The 25,663-nt window shown below is 37.1% G+C and overlaps 1 protein-coding gene across 2 annotated transcripts in view; it reads right to left on the minus strand.

The window, feature by feature from the left end:
* Positions 1 to 8,424: 8,424 nt before the first annotated feature.
* LOC100493529 (synaptotagmin-2) overlaps positions 8,425 to 25,663 on the minus strand; it is a 39,896-nt gene continuing 22,657 nt past the window's right edge. The window contains exons 4-10 of one of the 2 annotated variants that reach the window (XM_004910719.4): positions 20,886 to 21,058; positions 18,333 to 18,455; positions 17,875 to 18,042; positions 17,352 to 17,519; positions 13,669 to 13,786; positions 10,034 to 10,167; positions 8,425 to 9,649 (exon numbers count right to left, since the gene is read on the minus strand). In XM_004910719.4, the coding sequence (XP_004910776.1) occupies positions 9,443 to 9,649; positions 10,034 to 10,167; positions 13,669 to 13,786; positions 17,352 to 17,519; positions 17,875 to 18,042; positions 18,333 to 18,455; positions 20,886 to 21,058 (1,091 nt within the window). In that variant the 3' untranslated portion in view covers positions 8,425 to 9,442. Of the gene's footprint in view, positions 9,650 to 10,033; positions 10,168 to 13,668; positions 13,787 to 17,351; positions 17,520 to 17,874; positions 18,043 to 18,332; positions 18,465 to 20,885; positions 21,059 to 25,663 lie in introns of both variants that reach the window. The other variant, XM_002932123.5, reaches the window with a different exon arrangement.

Consider the following 25,663-nt stretch of genomic DNA (forward strand, 5'->3'; position numbering starts at 1 on the left):
CCGTGGTTCTTCATTTTGGAATTTCATTAGTTATCTGGTTGCTAGGGTCAAAATTAAGCTAGCTATCAGGCAGTTATTTGAATGAGAGACTGGAAGATAATTAGGAAAGAGACTGAATAGAAAGATAAGATATAAAAAGTAGCAATAAAATTGTGGCTTCGGAGAGCAATAGCTTTTGGCTGCTGGGGGCATTTGAAAGCTGAAAATTCAGAAGCTGAAGATACATAATTTAAAAGCTATAAAAAAAATACAAAATGAAGACCAATTGAAAACTTGCTAAGAACTTGTCATCCTATAACCTACCTGTGTTTCTCCTTTTTTGACTGAGAAATAGAGTCAAGGCTGTATTCAAGGCAGCCAATTTAGCTGGATTTTCTACAAGTGTCTTCAAATTTTCACAAGATCTGGTAATCTTATGCTATATATTTTCTTCTATTTTACCTCTTCGATTTCACTTACCATCAACCTGAGAAGTTCCATTAAATAACCGTATTGACTTGGAAACACCAGAGTGCCAACACTTTGGTTCTGTTTTTAGATTATGTAACCTATTGAAGAAAAACATGAAATAGCAACAGCGATTGTGACTGTGCTTGCTTTAGAAAGCACTTAATTGATTAAGTTTGTTTGTTTAAAACAACAGCATTTAAACAAATGAAAGCATAGGGACATGCAATAGTTGAGATAAGATCAGGGGTACTGGGGCCACAGATTTTTCTAGCTGACTTCAAGACAAAAGTCGCTTGAAATGTAGTTTTTGTCAATTCCCCAATGCTGCTTTCCATAGATAACAAAGCACCCATATAGAAAAGTATATGTAAAAGCAGCTTGAAACACAAGATAATTGCTTTGTTTGACTGAGAACTAATATCTTACATTTATAACATGTAAATATGGCAATTATATTTAACTTAGTTTGTTATCCCATTAACCCTATCCACTGTATGAGCATTTACAAAATAGCACGCTACTATAGTAAAAGGGAATTCTAAAATGGTTAAGAACAATATAATAGGTTTTAAGGGTGTAACAGAGTCATTAAATCAATATATTCTTTTATTAAGGAGACATTTTACAAAATAACAAAGATGACAATAATCTCACACAAACATTGAACATAAAGTTGAATGGAGGGAACGGAAGCTCACATAGGTATGCCTCCAGAACTCCCATGTCATTCACTTTGTAAAAATATAAAGACAAAAGACATTTTACATGCATATTTTGTCCAGTTATCTTCCCACACCTGCACCTAAAAAGTATGGCTTTTAAATCTCAGCATGGCAAAAGGATTATAGCAACACCAAGATAAGCAGGAAGAATCTAGCCCTGCACATGTTTAAGTGGTAGAGCCTATTGCCCAGAACAAGATCTGTTAACATTTAGCAGGTAAGGATACCAGACACACACAAGAAAAAAGTAAATATACACCCTCCCCATACAGATATCTTTCTAAATATATTAGGGCTGCCATCACTAGGTTTTTTTTTCCTTTTGTTGACCCTATAAAACATTTAAAAAACTACAATCATACATATATATTAAATCTTTTATATTCTCACCCTTTCAGTGTTTTATTGCCATCACACTTCATTTATATCATTCTATGCAAATAAGACGTATGTCTCAGGATTAAATCCTTAAAATGACAGCCCTTATATATGTATTTATTTAGATCTATATATATTTATATCTATATAGTTTATTTTTCTCTTCAGCATGCTTACATTCGAAAATATAAATACAAATCTAACACAAACCCCGTACCTAAAGTAATATTTATAGCAGTCTGATTAACCACTTCACTGCCTAAAGAGACGTGAACATTTCTAAGCAGTAAAGATGTGAACGCATAATTTCAATTTTAATTCAAAGAGTCAACATATGACCCTTCCACTCAACATTTCTCTCGCTCTTACTAGCTCGTTTAACATCTTCACTGCTCCCACAATAATATACAATATAAAATATAACACTGTGTATTTTAAAGTCTAACCACCAAATCTTCTCTTAAGAAGGCTTTCTGTCAACTCACAACCTAAACAATCCATGGAATAAATAAACATGGATATATAAGGTTATTACAAGTTGGAAGCCCTGAATCATTTTCTTTCCAAAAAGGGACCAGATTCAATTCAGTGAGAAAAAGGTTTATCATGTAAAGATTCAATTTGAGATGCAATTTAATTCAGAAAAACTTATTTCTCATTAAAAAAAAATTCTGCGAGGGAAAAAGCTGTAATTAAATTAGGAGAAGTTTTTCTCTTCAAACTGAATCTCGTTCATGAGGTATCACGTGAAAAACCACAAGAACTTTTCCTCGCTGAACTGAATCTGGTCCAAAGTGGAAAACCCAATTTATATGATCATGATCAAAATCCTGTTCAATGACCAATTTTTTTGTGGTAACAGAGGAGGCAGTGAAGAAGTTAAAAGCTGAAGATATAATGAGTCTTGCATATTCACACACTAACACACCCTTACCCCATGCTCATATATACAAAACATCTCATGCTTAATATGTACAGATTATCAAACCACCTCCCACCTTCTGCCAAATACCTGCAAATTCCCCTTCTAACTCCTCTATACGCACCCCACAGCCCCTATGGCTTTTATTTAGGATCATTGAAATAAGAGTACAATAACAATTTCTGCAACTGGATAGACAGAGCCTGGGCAAGTTAAAGCTGCACAGTTCATAGAACATGGCAAAAAGTACAACCTCTTCCAGAAAACAGCACCAGGTACTCAGAAATGTCCTCTGAAATGTTTACTGGTCACGCTAGGCACCAATGGCACTCAGGAAATTAGTAGCTCTTACAAACAAATATATTGTACATAACATTATACATTACAGAATGTATTTCTTTGACAAAAAAAACAACAAAGGATTTTAATTAAAAAAAAAATATCCTGAAACCTTATGGCTTAATACGGTATGTGTGAGTTTGCCTCAGACACATGTGCTGTCACATAAATAATAATAAGGTAACATAAAGGATTCCGCTTTAGGGCACACTGCACACAGATAAGCTTTTCTTTTAAAAACACAATTGTTTTAGTACTTTAGAATGATGATACTCTTACAATCATGTCCCAAATATGCACACTCCTCCTTTTCGGGCACAGCAATAATGATCAGTTTAACCCCCACCATACCACAAGACAATTAGCAGTTTAAAGGTGTTCTTCAAGGCTATTTATGGCAGCCGCAAATATTATTTAAAGGAAAACTGTATCTCCAAGCAATGTAGGTTTCTATATAAATATAGGGCATAAAACAGCTCATATCCAGCTTCTTCTAAATAAACATTTTTTCATAAAAATATACTTATATAGTATTTACTATTGGGTACTCGGTAATAGAAAAACATTTTAAGTACTATGGGCCACCCCCTGGGATATGATTCATGTTGCACACAAACAAGCCAAGGGCACATATACATTAGGTCATATTAGCTAATTAATAGACAAAGTTCTATCTTTTGCTACCACACTTCTTCCTTTTACAGTTAGAACTGCATTATTTCTGGTTAGGTGATCTGTAAGGGAGCACATAGCTCATCACAAAATGGTGGCTCAAGGGAAAAATATGTTAAAGACAATATTCACTGATATATATTTATGATTCTTTAATAGGCCACTTAACACCATATAAACTATCTGTTGGTTAAGTATTCATTCTGGGGTTACAGTTTTCCTTTAAGTGTGTTCTTTCAGAGCCATTCCTATAATTAGCAGTCAAAAGGACATGCAATGATAAAGCTTGTGACAAAAACTGGCCAGAGGTCATTCATTGCTTAAAGAATGAAACACAGAACTATACAAAACGCAGATGTTTTGTTTGCAAATATTAATATAAAAACAATATAGTTGTTATTATTATGCAGTTGTTCAACATGAGTGCAATGAATATGGATTCTGCTAAACATACTTGTTGTCTGTTGTTTGAATTACTGTTTAGCTAGCAGGAATCCATTATGGAGGGGGTTTATCCGTGCACTGATCTAATTTTCTCCTCACAGGGAGCAAACATGGAGTAGCTTAAATCTCTCTGTTTGCCATGTTAAGCACAAGAAATAAAAAAAAACATAGATTTTGCATTTAAACAGTTGCCAAAAGTATCTTTAGCACCATTCATATTCATTGAACTCAAGAGAATGTACGACCCCTTTAAATAAACACTAAGAAACCTGAATGCTTACAATATTATGTGAAATAATAAACAAAATGTTCCTATTAGTTCTAATTAAAAAAACCTGTATACATTTTCAAATATTTCAAACACACTGAACTACTCTTCCATCTTTTAACACCTGTATTCTATCCATTGCAGCTTTTCCATTGGCTGAACAACAGCCCAAACTATGTTAACTGGTCTTAGGAGAGTTATCAAAAAAGTAAACAGAATAGTGCAAAATAAAATTCATATACAAATAAATAGTGTCTGGTTTGCCACTGATGCCTCTTTGGAGCTGGATACCTTTTCCTTCCTATATGGGTCAAATTCTTTGGTACTTCTTTTTTTCCATACAATTGTATATTATTCTCACCAAAGTTACATTTTCCTTCACTTCAATGCACCCTCCACTATTTCAGGGTAATAAATATTGTCTATTATCTAATCCCCCTACTGTCCTAAATTAGTCTAACCTACATAATTACACAGTAGTTTTAGTGGTTTAAAAAAGTATGTCTATCAAGCCTTTTAATCATATAGCCTATATGCATATGCAACACCTGGTACAAACAGCTATGCACACTAAAGCGCAAATTGCTGTAAATGGCACAATTGACAATGGACTGTATTATTTATTACAGTCTAGACATGTAATTCCCATAAAACACATTGTGAAGTGCTGGAAAACTTGGGCTGCATGCACCAAAAAACTATAGAATGAACACAGAGGTTCTCCAAATTTTGAAAGAGTATGAATGTGTTTTTGGCAAAAAATCGTGCACAAAGTATTTTTCACAAGTAACTTTTGTAAGAAGAATGTCAATATATATTTATATATGATGTTTTTTTAAGATGCAGGCAGTTTTAGACTTTAGCCTTTCTATTCTTTAATGATTGCGGCAGCTAAATGTTCCAAATAAATAAACAAAATAAATGCTGTTTGCAAAGTAGGTACTTAAGAATCATAAATATGTACTTAGCAAAATGTCATAAAATTCACATTCTAAAGGGCTAAATGTATTTAGACGCAAGTTGTAGAAGCCATATAGAAACCAGTAAGCAGGGTTAATGTTAAAAAAGGGGTTGTTCACCTTTATATTAAATTTTGGTATGATATAGACATTGATATTCTGAGACAAACTGCAATTGGTCTACATTTTATATTTTTTTGTGTTTTTTTAGCTCTCTGGTTTGGGATTTCAGAAACTGTCTGGTTGCCTTGTTAACCTAAGGTTTCAATACATGATTGGAATATGAATAGGGAGGGACTGAATATAAAGATATGGAAAAAAGTAACAATAATGAAATTGGAATGTGCTCAGTAGGTTCCAAAACAGCTAAATAAAAACCTATAAAACAAAAAAAAAAAGTGCTACTTAAAACAGATTGGCCCTAAGCTTTCTGGGAAATGGGAATGCAATCGATAAATTGCAGTGGAAATCTAATTTATGCCAACAAGTTTGGGAAATGATTTTCAAATACACTGGTGTGTCTAGGCTATGGTATTTTTGAATACATAAGCTACACAATAAAGGAAGAGCGCAGGAATGATGCCTTTGAACTTTGGTGTTGGTAAATGCATTTAAAAATATCACAGACAGCAAGGAATTTGTAGAAATGATCAGAGACCAAATCTGAGACCTCCTTGAAGTACAAATGACCATAATAAAGCAGTCTTATTTTTTGGGCAATCTCATAAAAAACTCCATTTAAGAACATAAGTGGAGATCTGGAACTGAATAGGAGAAGTTTTACTCCTCAAATTGATCCTAGCAGATTATAATAAGCCCTAATTATTGGAAAAGACAGTTATGCTCAGAACAGTTGAAGGAAAAAAATGGATGATCAGCAACAAGATAAATGAAATCACAATAATCGCAAACATGCTACTAACATACTGGCACTCTCCAGTCAATTTAAATTCCTTTGTCTTTTAGTTTTTCCCCAAGCTGGAGCTGCTTGTAGGAAAAAAATACACTGGGCCAGGGAAATAAGTAGCACAGCAGCTTTCCTATGCAACCCTAGAACAGTCTTCAACATGGGCATACACAGTAGAGTACACAGTAGAGTACAATCCCAGGCATTCATGAGTCTAAGGGGCACATTTATGAAAATGTGATATTAGAACTCTCCACAGAAATGGGTGGAAGTTAGAGTTCACCATTTGCTAAATACACTTCCTAAATCCTATAGGAACGAATAGGAAATGGGTGATTTTTTCCATGTTGAGTTCTAATCTCATATTTTATATGTGTAAATCTATATGTCTAAGGGGCTGATTTACTTACCCACGAACGGGTCGAATGGAGTCCGATTGCGTTTTTTTCGTAATGATCGGTACTTTGCGATTTTTTCGTATATTTTGCGATTTTTTCGGATTCTGTACGAATTTTTCGGATCCAATACGATTTTTGCGTAAAAACGCGAGTTTTCCTATCCATTACGAAAGTTGCGTAAAAAGTTGCGCATTTTGCGTAGCGTTAAAACTTACGCGAAAAATGCGCAACTTTTCGCGTAAGTTTTAACGCTACGAAAAATGCGCAACTTTTTACGCAACTTCGTAATGGATACGAAAAACTCGCGTTTTTACGCAAAAATCGTATTGGTAACGAAAAATTCGTACAGAATCCGAAAAAATCGCAAAACATACGAAAAAGTCGCAAAATGTTCGTTTTCAAGTCGGAACTTTTCCAATTCGGGTCGGATTCGTGGGTTAGTAAATCAGCCCCTAAGTGTAACACCTGGGAAACTAAAGTAAAATGGTGATGCAGCACAACTTTTTTTCTGGACCTAAAACATATTGGCACCCCCTAGTAAATTCTCCTTTCTTTTACCTTTAATGTCTACTAGCATGTACCCATATAATCCATTTCATAAATAATTTCTGCAAGACAGGAACATTTTTGGCCTTTACTGGGAATATGAATATTTTGTTTAGTCACTAGTGTGGCAAAACTGTCTAAAACTGTATAACAATTTTCCTAACTTTGTTGACAAATTCATATTGACTGAACAATAGTACTCTTTACTATTGCTGTTACTTTCCGCTTTCCTCTGAAACTGCTCAGCCAGTGATCCACTTTGGTTCTGTTCTTGAAATGTCCTTCAGGTCCATATTGACAATATGGTACTTATGGCATAGATATAATACTGCTATATATTATTAAAACAGCAACTTATTTTATAGTGATAAGTTCAACTGGAACTTGCTCTTTACAAAGAATTTAAAAATAGCTATGTTCTAAAAACAGCTGTGTCCATAAAACTAATTTCCAAATAATTCCTCAGTAAGCCGGTTCCTTTAAATTGTGCTCATTCTCTATGGGACGAATGCATAAAGATTTGTATTATGCAATCCATTTTTCTTTCATTAACAAAAAAAAAGAATTATTCTGGCAATTGTGTTCTGCTATTGGAAATGAAATTGATATATAACATCCCTCAAATTTAATAGACCCAAAAGTGCTTTTGTCATGTTAGCTGGTTGTCATTTGACAAGACTAAAGACTTCAGAAATGTATAAATATGCAAATACTTAGGGACAGATTTATCAAAGTGTGAAATTGAAGCTCAGCACAGTAAAATAGAGGTGTATTTGATAAATCTACCTCTAAAAAGGCCATAAAAAATAAGAGGTGTATTATTATGATAGCTCTCTGTCATTAGAAAAGCATAAGCTAAAATCATAATTGGCAGAAATAAAGGATAAAACTAGTTTTTCTCAGATACAACTGCATTTCAGATTTTTTTGTGTCTGCTCAGGAATGTATGTGGAATTGTATGAAGTTCATTTGACCTGCCACTTGAACTGTTCCACTCCAGATTTTGAAAAACTGCAAAATATATTAATGTAACTAAACTTCTAAACCTCCAACTCAAAATATTATTGTTAAGATAACATTAGAGAAACTGCCTGACCAGCTCTCTCACAGGCTCCGACATCATATACTATATGTGACATCATTTTGTTGTGTAACAGATAGCACAGCTATGTGAAATCATGGGCCCTTACACAACTAAATTCTCTGGCCCTGCCATGACCGGTGCACAGGCCCTTCTCAAGTACCAGCAGGACTCAAGATTCTGTTTTGCTTGCCTGGGGGCGAGACAGCCCAAGTGGCTCCTGCTAACAGAAGAATGGAAGACAAAAGATTTTAAAGAACATCTAAAAATCCCTTACTTGGATTGGAAGAATACCAGTACACTGAGATTAGATATGTAACAAAAACAAGATATTCTAAAAAATACATTCTTATAATACTTTCTCCCAACACACAAACATTGACACTGTCTTTTTTTACTTTACAGAGTTATGGAAGACAATTGATTTTGTACATCTTACATTCAAAGATGTTAAGTTGAAGAGGTTTTCTAGTTGAAATAAAAATTGGATCATTGTCCCTTATAACGCAATTTACATTAATACAGGGTCATTCATCAGGTTTGTGCAACAAGGCAATGATCCTGTCCCTTGATGCCTGCCATCCCCAGAAATCTGCTGCAACAATTTGCTGATAAATTTCATAAAATTATGGATACACCTACCAATGAATTTGAAACTTTTTGTTACAGCAAAACAGACAACTAAACTAAACAACTAAAATGCATTTAAACATTCTTAGAATAATGTCTTCCAGATAAAATAAGCTAGTATTAAAATATCTAGATTTATATTATTGCAGGATGAAAAACATATATTTACATGCAGTAAGTTTTCAAATCACGTGTACAATGAACTTTCCTGTGTTTAACTTCAGTTTTCTTCCATCAGTTCTTTCTACAAGAGATAAATATCCAATAATATCTGGCTTTTTAAATTAGGTAATAGGTAAATGTCAGTGTTCTTTGGAAGACCTCTGAAATAGCCTCAATCTTAACTGTAATTTAGAATATAAAATAAAAATTATATTGATCCTAAAATAAATATTTTTCTTGGAAACGCTTCATGTTGCAAGATTTAGTAGAACCTTCCGACCATCAAATATCTCTGATTATCTTCAAGAACTTGGTTACCATAAAGAAATGCTCCCAATAATAAATCATGACCAGAAGGATTTAGCTGCCTTTTGCAGCCAAAAAAAAAAAAAAAGGCGCAATCCATTGCCGTTCTTTGTGCCCTCAATACATCTTGATTGCTGTGTGGTGGGAAAAGCTGGGTGGGTGAGTAGAAGGTGCTATTAAATTCTTAGTCTGCACAGCAGAGTGTGAGAGAAAAGGAAAGGGAACTAAGGGGGAGGTGCGTGTTTATGTTTCAAGCATTTATTTCTTGGACCCCAGTGCAATGTCCACTTCCTCCTCAGGCTTGAGAGGGTGCCACTGGGCAATTGGGCGCCGTGGATTTGCCAGCATGTCAGACCAGTGTCGGAGTTCAGTTCCAGAGGCATTGCATCCAACGAAGATTTTACCAATAGCTTCATTCTTACCCAGTTTGTCATAATCCAAAACAGTGATTACAACTTGCACTTTCTGCAAAAGGGAAATAAATGTGGGTTAATACAGAATGCTTTGTGTGTAGAGTTCTGGTAAGTGATATGGCTTAAATAGTTTCAGGGCAGCAACCTACGCTCATCAACTTGGCTCTTTAAAATAAATATATAGTAATTTACAGTATATTTCCAAAAATTTATGATAGGGCATCTGAATAAAGTCAAATACAAAGTTATAGACACCTGAAACAAAAGAGGGTAACATGTATATGCAAATGAAAGAGGAACAAAAGAAGATATTTAGAGCTTATTGTACAGGTACCCATGTTAAATACAATAATGCATGCAGAATAATAATTCATGGTTATTATAATTCATGGTTAGACAAAATGTTTGACTAGAAAGAACAGAAAGTTCAACACACCTGGATCTGCTCAAAAGGTATCTCAAAGCTAAATGACTCATTAAAGTATGGATTTAGAGTCTTCTTTTTCACTGTTGTCTTCTTCTTTTTTAGTCTTTTTCCATTTTGCATCAAATGAATCTTTACATAAGGGTCTTAAAATAAAAGGACAAAAAAATGAAAGGCAAGTATTAGCATGGTGAACATAATTTTTTCCCGATTGAATAGTATACAGCATCTATCCTCTGCCTTATCCTCTAGAAATCTAAGGCTATTGGAACTCTCTTTGTGTTTAATTTTGACCTGCTAAGAAACACGGGAGGAGAAAGGGCCAATTCATTGTCATCTGCCGTTATGTTTTGCACTGACAGGAGCTGAATTCAACAAACAGAACATACACATGGCAGCTTTCATAGAAGAAACATGAAAGTATGCATTTTTGTATCAAAATCCACTCTGTGTGTGCCTAGATAGACAAGAAGAAATGGTCTTGGTTTCTAGAGCACCGGGCTGATGTTTAGTTAGTTATATTGGATTTCACCTCAAACTGTTCAGTGGACCCCTGGCAACTATATTTAGGGTGTTTTATCTTGGTACCTAATTATATGTGGGAGATAAGATGCTGCAGACTGAAAGCTAAATGTTTTTTTAAAAATTTTAGAAATTTAGGAAAGCATTTTTTTCAACATTTTAAAAATTTAGGAAAGCAATGCAACTTGGTAATTTGGAGTAGAAAGACAGTTGTGCCTATTCCGGATTCGTCAGTATCTGTTTGTTCCAAAATTGTATAGTTTACTAGGTTAAACCTGCTGTAAGTGAAATATTTGGCCTTGAAATATTAATATGCAGATTTCTGGAGCATTGCTTTGGAAATTTGGTAGTGTACTGCTAGGGATTTTGACCTATAAAAAAATAAGTTAGGAATCTCCATAAAACTATACATATTTGGTATTGGTGCATTCAGGAAATAATTTATGTTTCTGGTATATGTGTTTATAGTGAGGAAAAAATATTTTTCTTTATTTATCAGACGTTTAGAAGCCTATATCTTGTTACAGAAGTGAAATGACACTAAAATTCTAGCATAGTTTGAAAGTTTAGTTTGTCCCAAAAAATTAATTATATATTGTTTTCCCGGGTAAACTAAAAATACCCTCTAGGAAAGGCCCCTAAAGTGAATGGGCCCAAAATGTTCAAAAACAGTCTGGCAGTGACCAAAATTGGCTGGCAGTTAAAGGGTTAATAACTGGCCTTTCATACCCATGGTAATGTTTGGGGCAATAACTGCAAGATTCTCAATTTGCCTCACAGTAGCAGCACCCCCTGGGTTAGAGGAAGGTAAATTGGTTGGCAAAAGCAGGGAAAATGAGATTTCAAGCTGTTATTTCATTTATCTTTACAGCTGAGAAACCATATACTGAAGGGTTCATTATTTTAATAGAACCATACAAGTTCCATGCAGGATGTTGCCACTTTGCAGACATATTCAACTAAATTGGAGAAATTGGAAGCAAACTAGCAAATTATGTTCAGTGTAAACAATTGCAAAGTTATTTACTTGGGCTAAAATAACAAGAATTGAGTTGTGGGCCTTCTTAATTGAGAAGGATTTGGGGGTTTTGTGGACCAAAGACTTTTCAGCGCTATGTCACAGTCCTTAAAGATATGAAGAAGTAGAAAGAGTGCAGTGACATAAAATTACTGGTAAAAGGAACCTAGCAACTAAAAAAGAAGGAAAGACTATGAAAGTTGAGGGTTTTTTTTCAACATAAAAATAACTTTTTATGTTACTGATTTGATTGAATTTATTTTAGTTCTGCATAGAAAAACAGCATGCTTTGCAGACTTAAACAGTGCTTACATTTTGCAAAAGGATAATCAAGTTGAACAGTATAATCTCAGACTAGGAATCCAAAAAATAGGAAAAAAAGCTTCAGCAGGTTTGCTGCAAAACATTTATTGTGGGTAGTGGTAACACGACATGTTTCGGCTCAATACCCTTTATCAAGTGTACACTTGATGGGTGGGTGCACTCTTATGTGCTTCCCTCCGCCTGTGTAGCAGCAGGCCTCTGAAGTTTGGAAGAGATTGCCTCAGTTGATTTGCCCTTGAGCCAGTCTTGATCCCTGGTTCTCCTGAGTACAATATTAGCAAATATCAACAAATATGTTTAGCAAAAACATATTGGCAAATATGTCTTGTATGCATTGCACCAGTTTTGGTGTGTTAGGTGGGTATGTCTTGCATACTGATACATATGGACTGTTGTTCTATTCAGCAGATGTTGTAGATACATACTTAGATTTGTTACCACAATACCTTCTACGTGTAATAAGCTAATTCTGAATCTGTTTCTATTTTTACTGGTTCTGAGCCAAGATTTCTGCATGCAGGAAAATAAAGCCTGCACATTTAAATGGGTGACCGTATTCATTTTCCAAAATATATACTTTCTGGAAATTATTTCTCAGGTAAAGAGGGATGCTTTTTTTGAGTTTTAATTTAATCTCTAGTACTCAAGAGAAGGGATCATGACTGGCTCAGGAGCAAATCTTTTAGACCCCAAATTTTAGGAGCACCTACTACAACAGCTTATAAAACGTCACACATCCAACAGTGCAGGTTATCAAAGTGCAGAGAAAGGTGCTTCTCCAGCCCCATTGTTGTACCCCTTTTTTCTTAACTAATAGGATCTGGGAACGAAGAAATGAAGTGCACTCAGATTGGGTCCCTTTCATATAATAACAAATATATACAATAATAAAAATAAGTTTTTTTCTACCTAATTTTTTTTACACTGTACATGCTGTGTGAGGGTGGATCTAACAGGCTGATATCATGGTGGAGAAAATATACTAATAAACAATTTATATTTTAAAAACTAAATGATAAAGATTCATTAAGCATACACAAACATTTAGGAGTTGGTTTTATCATTTACATTTCCTCTATAAAAAATCTCCACTGATAACTGGTACAGGTATGGGATCCATTATTTGGAAACCGTTATCCAGAAAGCTCTGAATGGCCATCTTCCATAGACCCCATTTTAATCAAATAATTCAAAAACATTTTTTCCCACAGGAACATAGTAAGTTAGATTGAAAAAAGATGTATGTCGGACCAGTCCCTGGATCAACTTGTACTAAGAGCTATCTCCCATAACCCTGTATTCCCTCACTTGCTAAAAAGCCATCCAACCCCTTCTTAAAGCTGTATAATGTATCAGCCAGTACGACTGATTCGGGGAGGGAATATAAAACAATAATTATAATTGTAACTGTAATTATAAAACAGTAGCTTGTATTTGATTCCAACTAAGATATAATTAATCCTTATTAGAGGAAAAAGAATCCTATTGGGTTTAATTGATTAAATACATTTTATAGTAGCCATAAGCTATGCAAAGCTTATGGAAAGATCCCTTATCCGAAACATCCTATACCTGTACAATCCTCAGAGCCTATTCAGTCCCATACCTGCATAATCCTCAGAGCCTATTCGGTCCCATACCTTTACAATCCTCAGAGCCCATTTGGTCCCATACCTGTACAATCCTCAGAGCCCATTTGGTCCCATACCTGTACAATCCTCAGAGCCCATTCGGTCCCATACCTGTACAATCCTCGTGCAACAACTGGAATATCAGTTCTTACCTGACAATCCTCCTACATCCATCTTTTTTAAATTTTTTGCTTCAAGTATGCAGACAGTCAGTTTCCCAGCAGTGGGAACGTAACGCAGAGAGATGCAGATATCTCCCAACTTTTCAGGCTAAGACAAGGAAAGAAACAGAGGTAAATAAGCTTTTTGTCTAAACCTGTTACTGAGACATCAAAAGCTGTATAATAACATTAAACAAATTAAACATTTTCTATTAAAGCATCCATACCTGTTATAAATGTATTTAAAAATGTCAGCTATCATATCATATTGTTTTCACCTCACTTTACATTACTTTTACATTTACATTAGTTTTACTTTCATTTCTGCACTTTCTAGATGTCACCACACTCTTCACTTTCCCTCTCCCTCCTCATTGTTTATAGTTGTGTAACCTTGTCCTCTCTGGAGCATACATTAGATTTTGTGATGATTCCAAAGTTAGCCTTGATAGCAGTTTCCACACAATGGTGCCTGCCTGCATATGCTCTAACTGTGGACTCCAAAAGAATGAAGGAAACAAGATTTAAATTTTTTTTTGTCGCGTAAAATTTGTCACAAAATACAAAAAAGTAGCTCAAATTAATTAAAAAAATGCAGAAAATACACACAGTACGAAAACTTAGAAAATATTTAAAAAAAAAACAATTGTACTTAATAATAAATGTGTTTTTTTCTAAAATGAATTTTGTGCACTGCATGGGAAAATAAGCTATTCTCTATCTGTACTTCTAGTCAAAAACACCACTGACCAGTATAGTCAGATCAAGAGTAAGGAGCCATGCCAAAGGATAACACCTGCCTGTATGTTTCTGGAGTGTGGGAGGAAACTACATAATCCACACAAACACTGGGAAAACACACAAACTCCTTGCATATAGTGGCCTGGCTGGAAGTGAACTCTGGAACCCAGTGCTGCAAGGCAAAAGAGTTACCCACTGAGCCACCATGCTGTCCACAGCCAAACCTTTGATGGATAAGGACCTTGGGGTGCATGTGTATCACAGACTTAGCAGTAGCAAGCTATATCAGTCAACAGCATGAGGGGCCAGCAAAGCAAGTGGAGCAGCTAAGCTGACAAAGAGACTGCAATTTGGGGTTGTTTACCACAGAGAAGAGACTCTTGGGGGCATATGATAACTATGTATGACTATATAAGGTGACTATACAATAAACTCTGTGATAATTTATCCACCAGTAGGTCCTTCCAGCAGACACAAGGGTATACATAAGACTAGGAGAAAATCTTAAGGTGTGAAAACTGTTTTTACAGTGAGAGCTATGAAGTTGGAATTCCCTCCCTGAAGCATTTATACTCGTAGATAGCTTCAAGAAAGGGATGGATAGACAGATTTCTGTTACACAAAAAATGTTAAATTTGATGGATGTGCCTTTTTTCCATAAATTACTGTTACAAATACACCACCAGAATGGATTTATGTTAGTTTAGTTAGTATCAAGGAAAAGGTTCTCTCTTAGAAAAATGAAATTAGTCAAATCAGACTCTATGCAGGGGTGTCTTGGGCCATGAGGCAGCCTAGGGAATGCTGCCTCCTCGCCCCTAGGTTTTTTGCGTCAAAGTGGCCAACTAATCCCATCGCTAGTGCAAAAAGCACCACAATGAGCACATTAAATTAACCCCAAAAAGACTGTGTGTAACTATGATATTGGTGCGATAATTGGGGCACATATACCAGATACCAAAAGACTTTATAAGAGCAAAAAATACAGATAGAGTTAGTCTTTTAAAACTGATGAAAAAAAGACAAGTCAATCAATGGAGTAAAAAAAATATCCTTTATCACAAGATACAGTAGACAATATAATAAGATAATACAGAGTTAAAAAGTTTCTGCCCGTTTTGTATGCTGGTGGGGATTATTTTGAGATTTTGAAACATGGAATCTCTAATATAGCGAGGAGAACTCATACTCATGGAGATAAACTATCACCTACTATGTTAGTTAAGAAATCAGACACACACATACTTAATTTTTGGACATAAAGGATTGTTATAAATGTGGTAATCGGCACGGTGTTACTTGTGAACATCTAGAGGTTTCAAATGAGTTTCAGTCAACAGCTACAAATAATATGTATATGCTTTCTAGACAGTAGCTGCTCTCTACACGTGTGACTGGTTCGCATAAGAACATTATGGCGCCAACCCTGTCACATACAACTGTATTTGTACGGAGTGTATGTAATGGGGTTGGCAGGATGATGTCATCACGCCAGGTACTTGTATATGGGCGTATCTGTATGTGGGCGGACCCGCCTGGAGGCGGACAGAAGAGCGGTGTATTGGTTCCTAAGACCATCAGAAATATGTGAAATATTTTTGTGTTTTCTGATGGTCTTAGGCGACCCCTGTCGACCCCCAGGTTGAAAACCGCTGGTTTAGAAGTAAGGAATGTTCTGTTTAAATATTTGGAAAGGATTTTTTACTGTGAGAGCTGTGAAGTTGTGGAATGATAGTGGCTGATACATTAGATAGCTTCAAGAAGGGGTTGGATGGCTTTTTAGCAAGTGAGGAAATACAGGGTTATGGGCGATAGCTCTTAACACTCTTGATGGAGAAGAACCTTGTGGATAATAAATGCAGCGGTAGCAAGTAATGTCAATTAGCAGCAGGAAGGGCCAGCAAAACATTAGTCTGTATTAAAAGGGGTATAAATTCACAAGAAGATGGTTATAAGGGTGACATGCTAACACCAAGAGATATGACAACAGATGTCATAAGGAATTTCAGGTAGAGACCTGATCAAGCCAGCCAGACCCACACACACCATGACCGCTGACCTGCATTTTTACCCCCACATGTTTTTGCTGCAATCCAAAGCACTACTCAGCATTTAACGCATAACCCAGAACTGACATCACTGTAACACTGAAGTGACATCACTTTGGAGTCTACAAGATTACAGCCTGAGTAGACACTGGTACTAATTAAAAACTTTGAGCTACAGTGTCTTGGGCATGCCTATTCTACCCATGGCCATGCTTCCAATTTTGCTCTCAACTCTGTTTCTGAGTTATATTTGAATATGCATTTTTAATGGCGGAGTTAACATCAATTTGAGTTCAAATCAAAGTGGGTGAGGTGTGGGTGTGGAGGACAAAATATTGTGACTTGAAAACACATTGAAACATCAATGTGTGTTGACATTCTTTCTATATTAAAGGAGAATGCAAGTAAAAAAAAAAGCATACTGCCCAATAGTCCTCCTATTGTTTAGTAAAAACACCACACTTTTGGCTCACCTAATCAAATATTTACTCAGTCACACTTACTTCACATTTTCTAGAACAGGCAGCGATCTCTAAAAAGGTATTCTCCCTTTCTTCCCTGCACATGTGTTTCATTCCCTCCCCCCTCCCCTCTGCCAGATCCACTTCTGATTGGCTGGTGGGCATGTGTAGCTCAGAACAGGAGACAGGATCAAGTTACACACATGCTCAGAGAATAGGAAGGCTGCCGCTGGCAGCCTACAGGAAGGACAGAGAGATATCAGTGATGTCACTGTAGTCTTCACACTGCTGTAGGCTGCCAGCACCATATCTCAGAGAAGCAAGCAAGGATCTGGGAATTTAGATATGCAGTAAGTAAGTTTTTTTCTTTTGCAAAAAATATTGACCCTCAAATAAACTTTAAACTTAAAAACTGTAAACTTACCTCCTCTTTCTCTGCACTCTGTAAGTCTCTCCATTCTTCAATTGGCTGACCTAAGTCAACAGTGTTCATAGGAACCTTTACTTCTCCTATGATATCATGCTTGGAAAATCGATCAAAATCATAGATGGACATACACAAAGTCTTCCCTCCTAGCTCTTGGTACGGAATCTAGAACAAAGGATTTTCTTAGGAAAGTATATTTTTTTGTAGAAACACGTAGCAAAGTAACTAAATCACAAGAAGAAGAAATTTTCCAGAATTTGATTAAGAAATATTAAAAGTGAATAAAGTAACAAGGCTGGGTTAATCTACATGTATAGGCACATGTGCAGGTTATTGGTGTACCAGTAGCTGCTAGTTAGACATATGGAATGATATGATGATTGCTGTGGTGATATTATAAGTGTTATTAAATTTCTCACCCTGCAACTGCAGGTACCATTGCTAATTATGTTAGACCTATGAAATGATATGAAATAGTATTTTGAAAGATGTCAAATCTTTATGCCTCTCTATGCTTCACCTTAAATGTAAATGTCTCATTGAAAATTGGGTTGAGTGTCTTGCGATGCACTTTGGTCTCGTGCTTCTTTTTCTTGTCTGGTAGAAAGAAAACCTTCACATAAGGGTCAGACGTTCCCCCCATGTCTAACGCTGGAAGTTCAGTTGCCTGAATGATACCCACTTGCATCTGTTAAGGAAAAGTGAGACATTAAAAAAAGACAAAAAATAGTGAAATAAGAAAAAGAAACCATTAACAAAATACTTTACAGAAGTGATGATAATTTGCACTGCCTACACTGCACTCATTCTTGCAAAATCTGTAAATCTGGAACAGGGCACAGAGGCCATCCAGGCCCTGGGTAGAAGTGCTCTCTGCATGAGCACTAAGGGGCATAAACTTACTACCTCAATCTGGATAAATGACCCCTATTATCTTGTATTACAAAAAGTATAAAAGTATATTTCTTTCTTTCTTACCTGGTTATTTTGAAAGTCATAGTCCAATGAAAATTGCAACTTTCCAAGCTTCTCCTCTTCTTTCTCCTCTTCCTCTTTATCTTCTCCTTCAGTTAATCCAGTCTCTGCATCATCATCATCATCCTTCGCATTCTACAAAGAGATTACAGTTTGTTTTACATATGCAAGGTGTTACTGTACAAAATGTGTATAGTTTGCAGAAATATGCTTGACTGCTTTTTACACTTTGCTGCCAAGAAAATATTTGTATTTATTTTTCAGATTTGCAGATTTTTCTTTTGTTCGAAAGGGGAGTAGCATTATTTTACTGTTGCTACATTTATCCTGCCAAAACAATTACAATTTTGTCATGCATTATGGCTGAAAAGACTGCAAAATCAAATTCTGAACAATAGTCTCATAAAATTAATGAAAATAAATGCACATCATTAATTTTAAATAAAAGAAAAAAGAATTAATTTACGTATCTCGCAGGCAGAAGTGCAAGAGCACTATGGGGCACATAACAGCACTTTTGCCGAGGGGAATAGTTGTTCTGTGCACATCACAGCAGATATAAATTAATGGGGCAAGGTGCACAGGACAGTGTCAGGAAGCACTGGACAGGGCCCTGTTGTGTCCTGTGTCCGATTCCACTCCAGAACTTACAAACGCAGCATTAAATTATTCAGGGTAGCCACAGGTCACTGGTTTCAAGCAGTAGGCACTCAAAAGTGCCTGGAAAGTCAGACCCCTGATCTCTATATATTTTCAAATTCCTAGAATGAGGGGATTGTACAAAGACAGTACGAATGGAAGGATTGTACAATGACAGTATGAAACAATGGCTAGATTTTATAGTCGTGGTCAAAGATATTGAAACAGATCCACTTCAAAGTAAATTTGATGTTAACAAAACCAGGTTTACACAATTCTGTAAATTCCATTCAGAACTTAACATATACTTTCAGATCTGACCAAAATAAGTAAATGTTAAGAACAAACCCCTGCCCCCAGTGCCTACTGTGTACAATCATTTGTAACATTAAGCTGTGTGAACCGTTAAGTTTCAATTTCTCAAAAATGCTAACATTTTCTTTTAATCACCCTATGAAGTCATTGCCCGTGAGCACTTCACTAGTGCCATATTCTTTCTGTTTATGTGATTGCATATCCTCCCACTCACTAGCACTGCATCTGAAACACTTCAGTGCTATATTTTAGTTAATTTCATTAAAAATAACACAGCAGTGATAATGAGCTGTAATGAGCTAATAACTTAGCAGTGATAATGAGATGTACAGGGACCAGATTAATATGAAGAACACACGTCTTCAAGAAAAACACTAGTCGGTTTATTCAGGAGGTGGGCATTAACGGACAATGATGCTCACATCATTCTATGTTAAACCAGTGAAGGATTTGTGCACGTGCACTTAATTTTGGGGACATAGTAAAAATAACAGCCTGAATGTTTGAAGTCATATGGTGTAATACTTAGCTTCTAAGGAATGCATGTCAACAGGAAAAAGGATTTATTAGATTTTTATGATATATTTTGGGGTTTCCTTTCCTTGAAAGAATAATCAAGCACTTCCTCAAATAAGAAGTTCAGTTGGCACAAGTATAATGCAGAATGAATTTAACATTCTGTTAAATTCTAAATCTGAAATTGTGAATATTATTGCATTTCATTGCTTTTGTTTTATAAAGAAGGCTAGAACTCTAGCTGAATAAAATATTAGACCTAACATATCTGTGAGATGACTGACTCAAAGGTCACTGCAGCTAAAAGACATTATTTATTGTTTTAGCATCATACTTTTCAAAATTTTCACTTCTTAGCAGGAGCATGTGCACTGGTTCAGGCGTTCAATTATCAGGCTCCTGATTAGTTATAAGCCACAAAATAGAAATGAAGCAGCCATACATGGTGGTCGCCAACTCAGCTCCATGGTTCTGTACGAGGGAGCAGGGCCCTTCTTTTAAACCTGATTCCTGCAATTGGGGTCAGTGGTAGCCAGCAGGATGATTCTGGGTCCTTCTTTGCTGGTGTTCTTCAGAAATTGTGTGTCAATTAGCCTTAAGTGGTTCTAAACAAAATCTATGCACTTAACAGATTTCCATTTATGTTTTAGTGCAGCATGTTTATTGCTATATGGGTTTATATTTCCAAATGCCATTGCCATATGGAATTAACAGATAACAGAGATGTCCTATTTTATTGTAGATTCAGCAGATCTGTGTGCTCTATATAATGCTTCACTGGAAAAATATTAAAAAACACAATGTACTTACCATGACAGACCAACATCACAAGAGCCAGATAAGCATCAGGTGATAAGCAGAAAAGAATAGAGAAAACGAGAATTATATTTAACAGCTTGTCATATTTTATTATCTGGGTACTTTATGGAATTAAAGTGGATATCTGTAGATTGTTGCAATGGAAGAATGAAGGACGGCAACTTTGTACATTGGCTTGCACTAATGAAAGCACATACTTGTAGTAGGGATGTTTTTGAATGGTTTGGCTTCATAACTTGTGATAGTGGGTGTTGATTTATTAGTTACCTGCCCCCCAGATCCTTTCATATCCTTCATATTGAGTGCATTTTTCATCCCCTTTCCTTTCTCTTTCTTTCCTTTCTTCTTCTTGCAGCAACATTTCTTACAGATACAGAAGCAGCAGGTAATGATCAGCAGCCCAGCCACGACTGCTATTGCTATGAGGGCCCAGGGTGGCACTATAGGCAACAGAAAAGTGTTAAAGGGCCTGTACCAGGTGAGAAAAAGCAACGGAAAACCAGATCATACACACATTATATAACAGAGCATATAAATATTCCAGATCCTTAATTAAAAACTGGTTATAGTGCCTTAACTTTATTCAACTGCACTGTATTTAGAAGAACAGACTGCAGCACAAATATTAAAATTAGGTTGTATTTTAAACATTGGGTCTGGGGTATTTATATGCATATACATATATATATCTACAGTCATGGCCCTAATTGTTGGCACCCCAGATATTTTTCAAGAAAGTCAAATATTTCTCACACAAAAATATTGCACTAACACGTGTTTTGCTATACACATGTTTATTCCCTTTGTGTGTATTGGAACAGAACAAAAAAGGGAGGAAAATAAGCAAATTGGACATGTCACGCAAAACTTAAAAAATGGGCTGGACAAAATTATTGGCACCCTTAACTTAATATTTGGTTGCACACCCTTTGGAAAAAATAACTGAAATCAGTCGCTTCCTATAACCATCAATAAGCTTCTTACACCTCTCACTGGGAATTTTGGACCACTCTTCCTTTGCAAACTGCTCCAGGTCTCTCTTATTGGAAGGGTGCCTTTTCCCAACAGCAATTTTAAGATCTTTCCACAGAGATTTAGATCTGGACTCATTGCTGGCCACGTCAGAACTCTCCAGTGCTTTGTTGCCATCCATTTCTGGGAGCTTTTTGACGTATGTTTGGGGTCATTGTCCTGCTGGAAGACTAAAGATCTCAGACACAAACCCAGCTTTCTGACACTGGGCTCTACAGTGCGACCCAAAATCCTTTGGTAATCCTCATATTTCATGATGCCTTGCACACATTCAAGGCACCCAGTGCCAGAGGCAGCAAAACAACCCCAAAACATCATTGAACCTCCACCATATTTCACTGTAGGTACTGTCTTCTTTTCTTTGTAGGCCTCATTCTGTTTTCGGTAAACAGTAGAATGATGTGCTTTACCAAAAAGCTCTATCTTGGTCTCACTGTCCACAAGACGTTTTCCCAGAAGGATTAAGGCTTACTCAAGTACATTTTGGCAAACTGTAGTCTTGCTTTTTTATTTCTCTGTGTCAGCAGTGGGGTCCTCCTGGGTCTCCTGCCATAGCGTTTCGTTTAAATGTCGACGAATAGTTCGCGCTGACACTGATGCTCCCTGAACCTGCAGGACAGCTTGAATTTCTTTGGAACTTGTTTGGGGCTGCTTATCCACCATCCGGACTATCCTGCGTTGCAACCTTTCATCAATTTTTCTCTTCCGTCCACGCCCAGGAAGATTAGCTACAGTGCCATGTGTTGCAAACTTCTTGATAATGTTGCGCACTGTGGACACAGGCAAATCTAGATCTCTGGAGATGGACTTGTAACCTTGAGATTGTTGATATTTTTCCACAAGTCCTCAGACAGTTCTCTTCTCCTCTTTCTGTTTTCATGCTTAGGGGCTGATTTACTAAGACACGATTTCGAATCCGAATTGGAAAAATTCCGATTGGAAACGAACATTTTGCGACTTTTTCATATTTTTTGCGATTTTTTCGGCGTCTTTACGATTTTTGCGTAAAAACGCAAGTTTTTCGGCGTCTTTACGATTTTTGCGTAAAAACGCGAGTTTTTCGTAGCCATTACGAAAGTTGCGCAAAGTCGTGATTTTTTCGTAGCGTTAACACTTGCGCGCAAAGTCGCGCCTTTTTCGTAGCGTTAAAACTTAAAAGGCGTGACGTTTCGCGCAAATTTTAACGCTACGAAAAAATCGCGACTTTGCGCAACTTTCGGAATGGCTACGAAAAACCCGCGTTTTTACGCAAAAATCGGAAAACACACCGAAAAACTCGCGTTTTTACGCAAAAATCGTAAAGACGCCGAAAAAAACGCAAAATTACCGATCATTACGAAAAAAACGCAATCGGACGCATTCGGCCCGTTCGTGGGTTAGTAAATGTGCCCCTTAGTGTGGCACACACAGACACACAATGCAAAGACTAAATGAACTTTTCTCCTTTTTATCTGCTTTCAGGTGTGATTTTTATATTGCCCACAGCTGTTACTTGCCCCAGGTGAGTTTAAAGCAGCATCACACGTTTGAAACAATCTTATTTATCCACAATTTTGAAAGGGTGACAATAATTTTGTCCATAACATGTGTATAGCAAAACATGTGTTACTGCAATACTTTTCTATGAGAAATACTTGATTTTCTGGAACAATTTCTGGGGTGCCAACAATTTGGGCCATGACTGTATCTATATGTTTCTTACATATCTGCAATGTACAAGTTCACTTGTTATTACACATCTTCTACTCATCTTTTGCCTCTGATCTCATCTTTCAGTCTCTTCCAGTCTTTTATTAACCACTGCCTCTGACCAATCCTGTGCCTGTACTCACAGACACTGTGTCAGACTGTGTGCAGTCACACACTGCAAATTTCGATGTGAAAATATACTCTGTGTGTCTTCACCCAGGCAGTGTCTGTGCATGTGTGACCGGAGAGGCCAGTGGATCAAATGATTCCATAAATGCAGGCTGAGATCAGCTCCATGTGGCACTAGTCGAAAAGAGGGTATATATAACTATTCCTATCTGATAAATACCTGTACACAGATTATTGCGCATGCCCCTATCGGGTAGAAGAGAGGATTGGTAAGTGTGCCTGGGGCAGCACTGGAAATAAATCAAGCTCTGCTCCAGTAGGTGTTTCACATTCCTACTCTTCCTAATTACACATTCCAGAACTGATACTGATACTGAGGAACTGGTGAGAAGCAATCCTAAACTTCGTAAAAACATCTTATAATAAGAAATATAACCTTTATAAAAAATAAAATACATTTGTAAATGCTCTAAACTCTTCTTTACACACAAAACTAAATTCAGTTTTATCCTATCCAACATGGATGTGTTCAAGTGTAGTGGACTTAGTGTACATTGATTTTCCTCTATTGGGACTGTAATGAGTGGGACACACATAAGTACTAAATGAAGATAAAATTGTCCAATTTTATCTAAACTCAGTACTTACATGTTATTGGAACCGGTAAAAGCTGTTCCATTGTCTGATACAATAACATCTGGTTTTCCGTGTTGCAAACAGCTGATGATAGGTTGAAATTGTCACTGTCTGAGATGACACTGGGATGACCTCTAACCATTTCGAAAGAGTCTACCACTACAAGAAAGTTCTTATTTTGGAATAGTCCAGCAAAATCAATATGAAGTCTAGACCAAGGCTTTTTCGTAATCTTCCAAGGAAATACTGGTGCTGCAGGGCTGTGATGAGAGTCCTGGCAAGTGACACATAGATGTACAGCTTCTTCTATGTCTGTATAAATTCTGGGCCAGACATAAATCCTTGAAAAGCTTTCATGTGCCCAGTTCCTGCATGTGCTGCATGTAGCATGTCTAAGACAATTTTGCTTCCACTTTGAAGGATGACTACTCAAGACTACTCTGCTTCCCTATAATAAATGCCCTTTACGTGCAGATAGTTCATACTGACAGCTTGAATATGGTCTGAACTCTTCAGACAACTTTTCATTTGACCATCCCCTCCACACCCAATTGAGAACATGAGAAAGGATTGGATCATATTAGCAATCTCAGTGGCATCCAGTGGAGAATCAAGGAGGGATTCCAGCATAAGTACTTCAAGTAAAGGGGGTTGTGGGCAATCTGAAATCTGTATAGGCAAGAGACTCAAAGCATCAGCATTTAAAATTGATTTTTGAGGTTTATAAGCAAGGGTGTAATCCTAAGCATTTAGCATGATAATCCCTCAGAGCATGCGAGGTGACAGTAGGAGTAGGAATATCGTTTAAGAGCAAACCCAGTAATGGCTTGTGATCTGTGTGGATTTCAAATGTATTTCCATTAAGGTAATTATGAGACTTTTTAACACCAGCTATGACAGCTAATGCCTCTTTGTTAATATGTGCACAGTTCCTCTCTGCTGATGTCATTGTCCTAGACCAGGGGTGGGCAAACTTTTTGGCTCAGGGGCCACATTCACTTACAGCCGGGCCGGGGCAGCGTTACGCCCAGGGCTGCCGTTAGAAATCACGGGGCCTCTCAGCTCCCCCCAGCATCCCACAGCTCCATTCACCAGCATCCTGCAGCTCCCCACCCCAGCATCCTCCCCAACATCCTCCAGCTCCACTCCCCAGCATCCTGCATCTCCTCCCCCCAGCATCCTCCCCAACATCCTCCAGCTCCACTCCCCAGCATCCTGCAGCTCCTCACCCCAGCATCCTGTTCAACATCCTCCAGCTCCACTCCCCAGCATCCTGCAGCTCCTCACCCCAGCATCCTCCCCAACATCCTCCAGCTCCACTCCCCAGCATCCTGCAGCTCCTCACCCCAGCATCCTCCCCAACATCCTCCAGCTCCACTCCCCAGCATCCTGCAGCTCCTCATCCCAGCATCCTCCCCAACAACCTCCAGCTCCACTCCCCAGCTTCCTGCAGCTCCCCCCCAGCATCCTCAAGCTTCACTCCCCAGCATCCTTCCCCCAGCGTCCTCCCCCCAGCATCCTCCATCACGCCCCCCAGGGATTGGCATACTTTTATATGG

The sequence above is a fragment of the Xenopus tropicalis genome, chromosome 2 (genome assembly GCF_000004195.4).
Source record: "Xenopus tropicalis strain Nigerian chromosome 2, UCB_Xtro_10.0, whole genome shotgun sequence".
Classification (NCBI taxonomy): Eukaryota; Metazoa; Chordata; class Amphibia; order Anura; family Pipidae; genus Xenopus; species Xenopus tropicalis.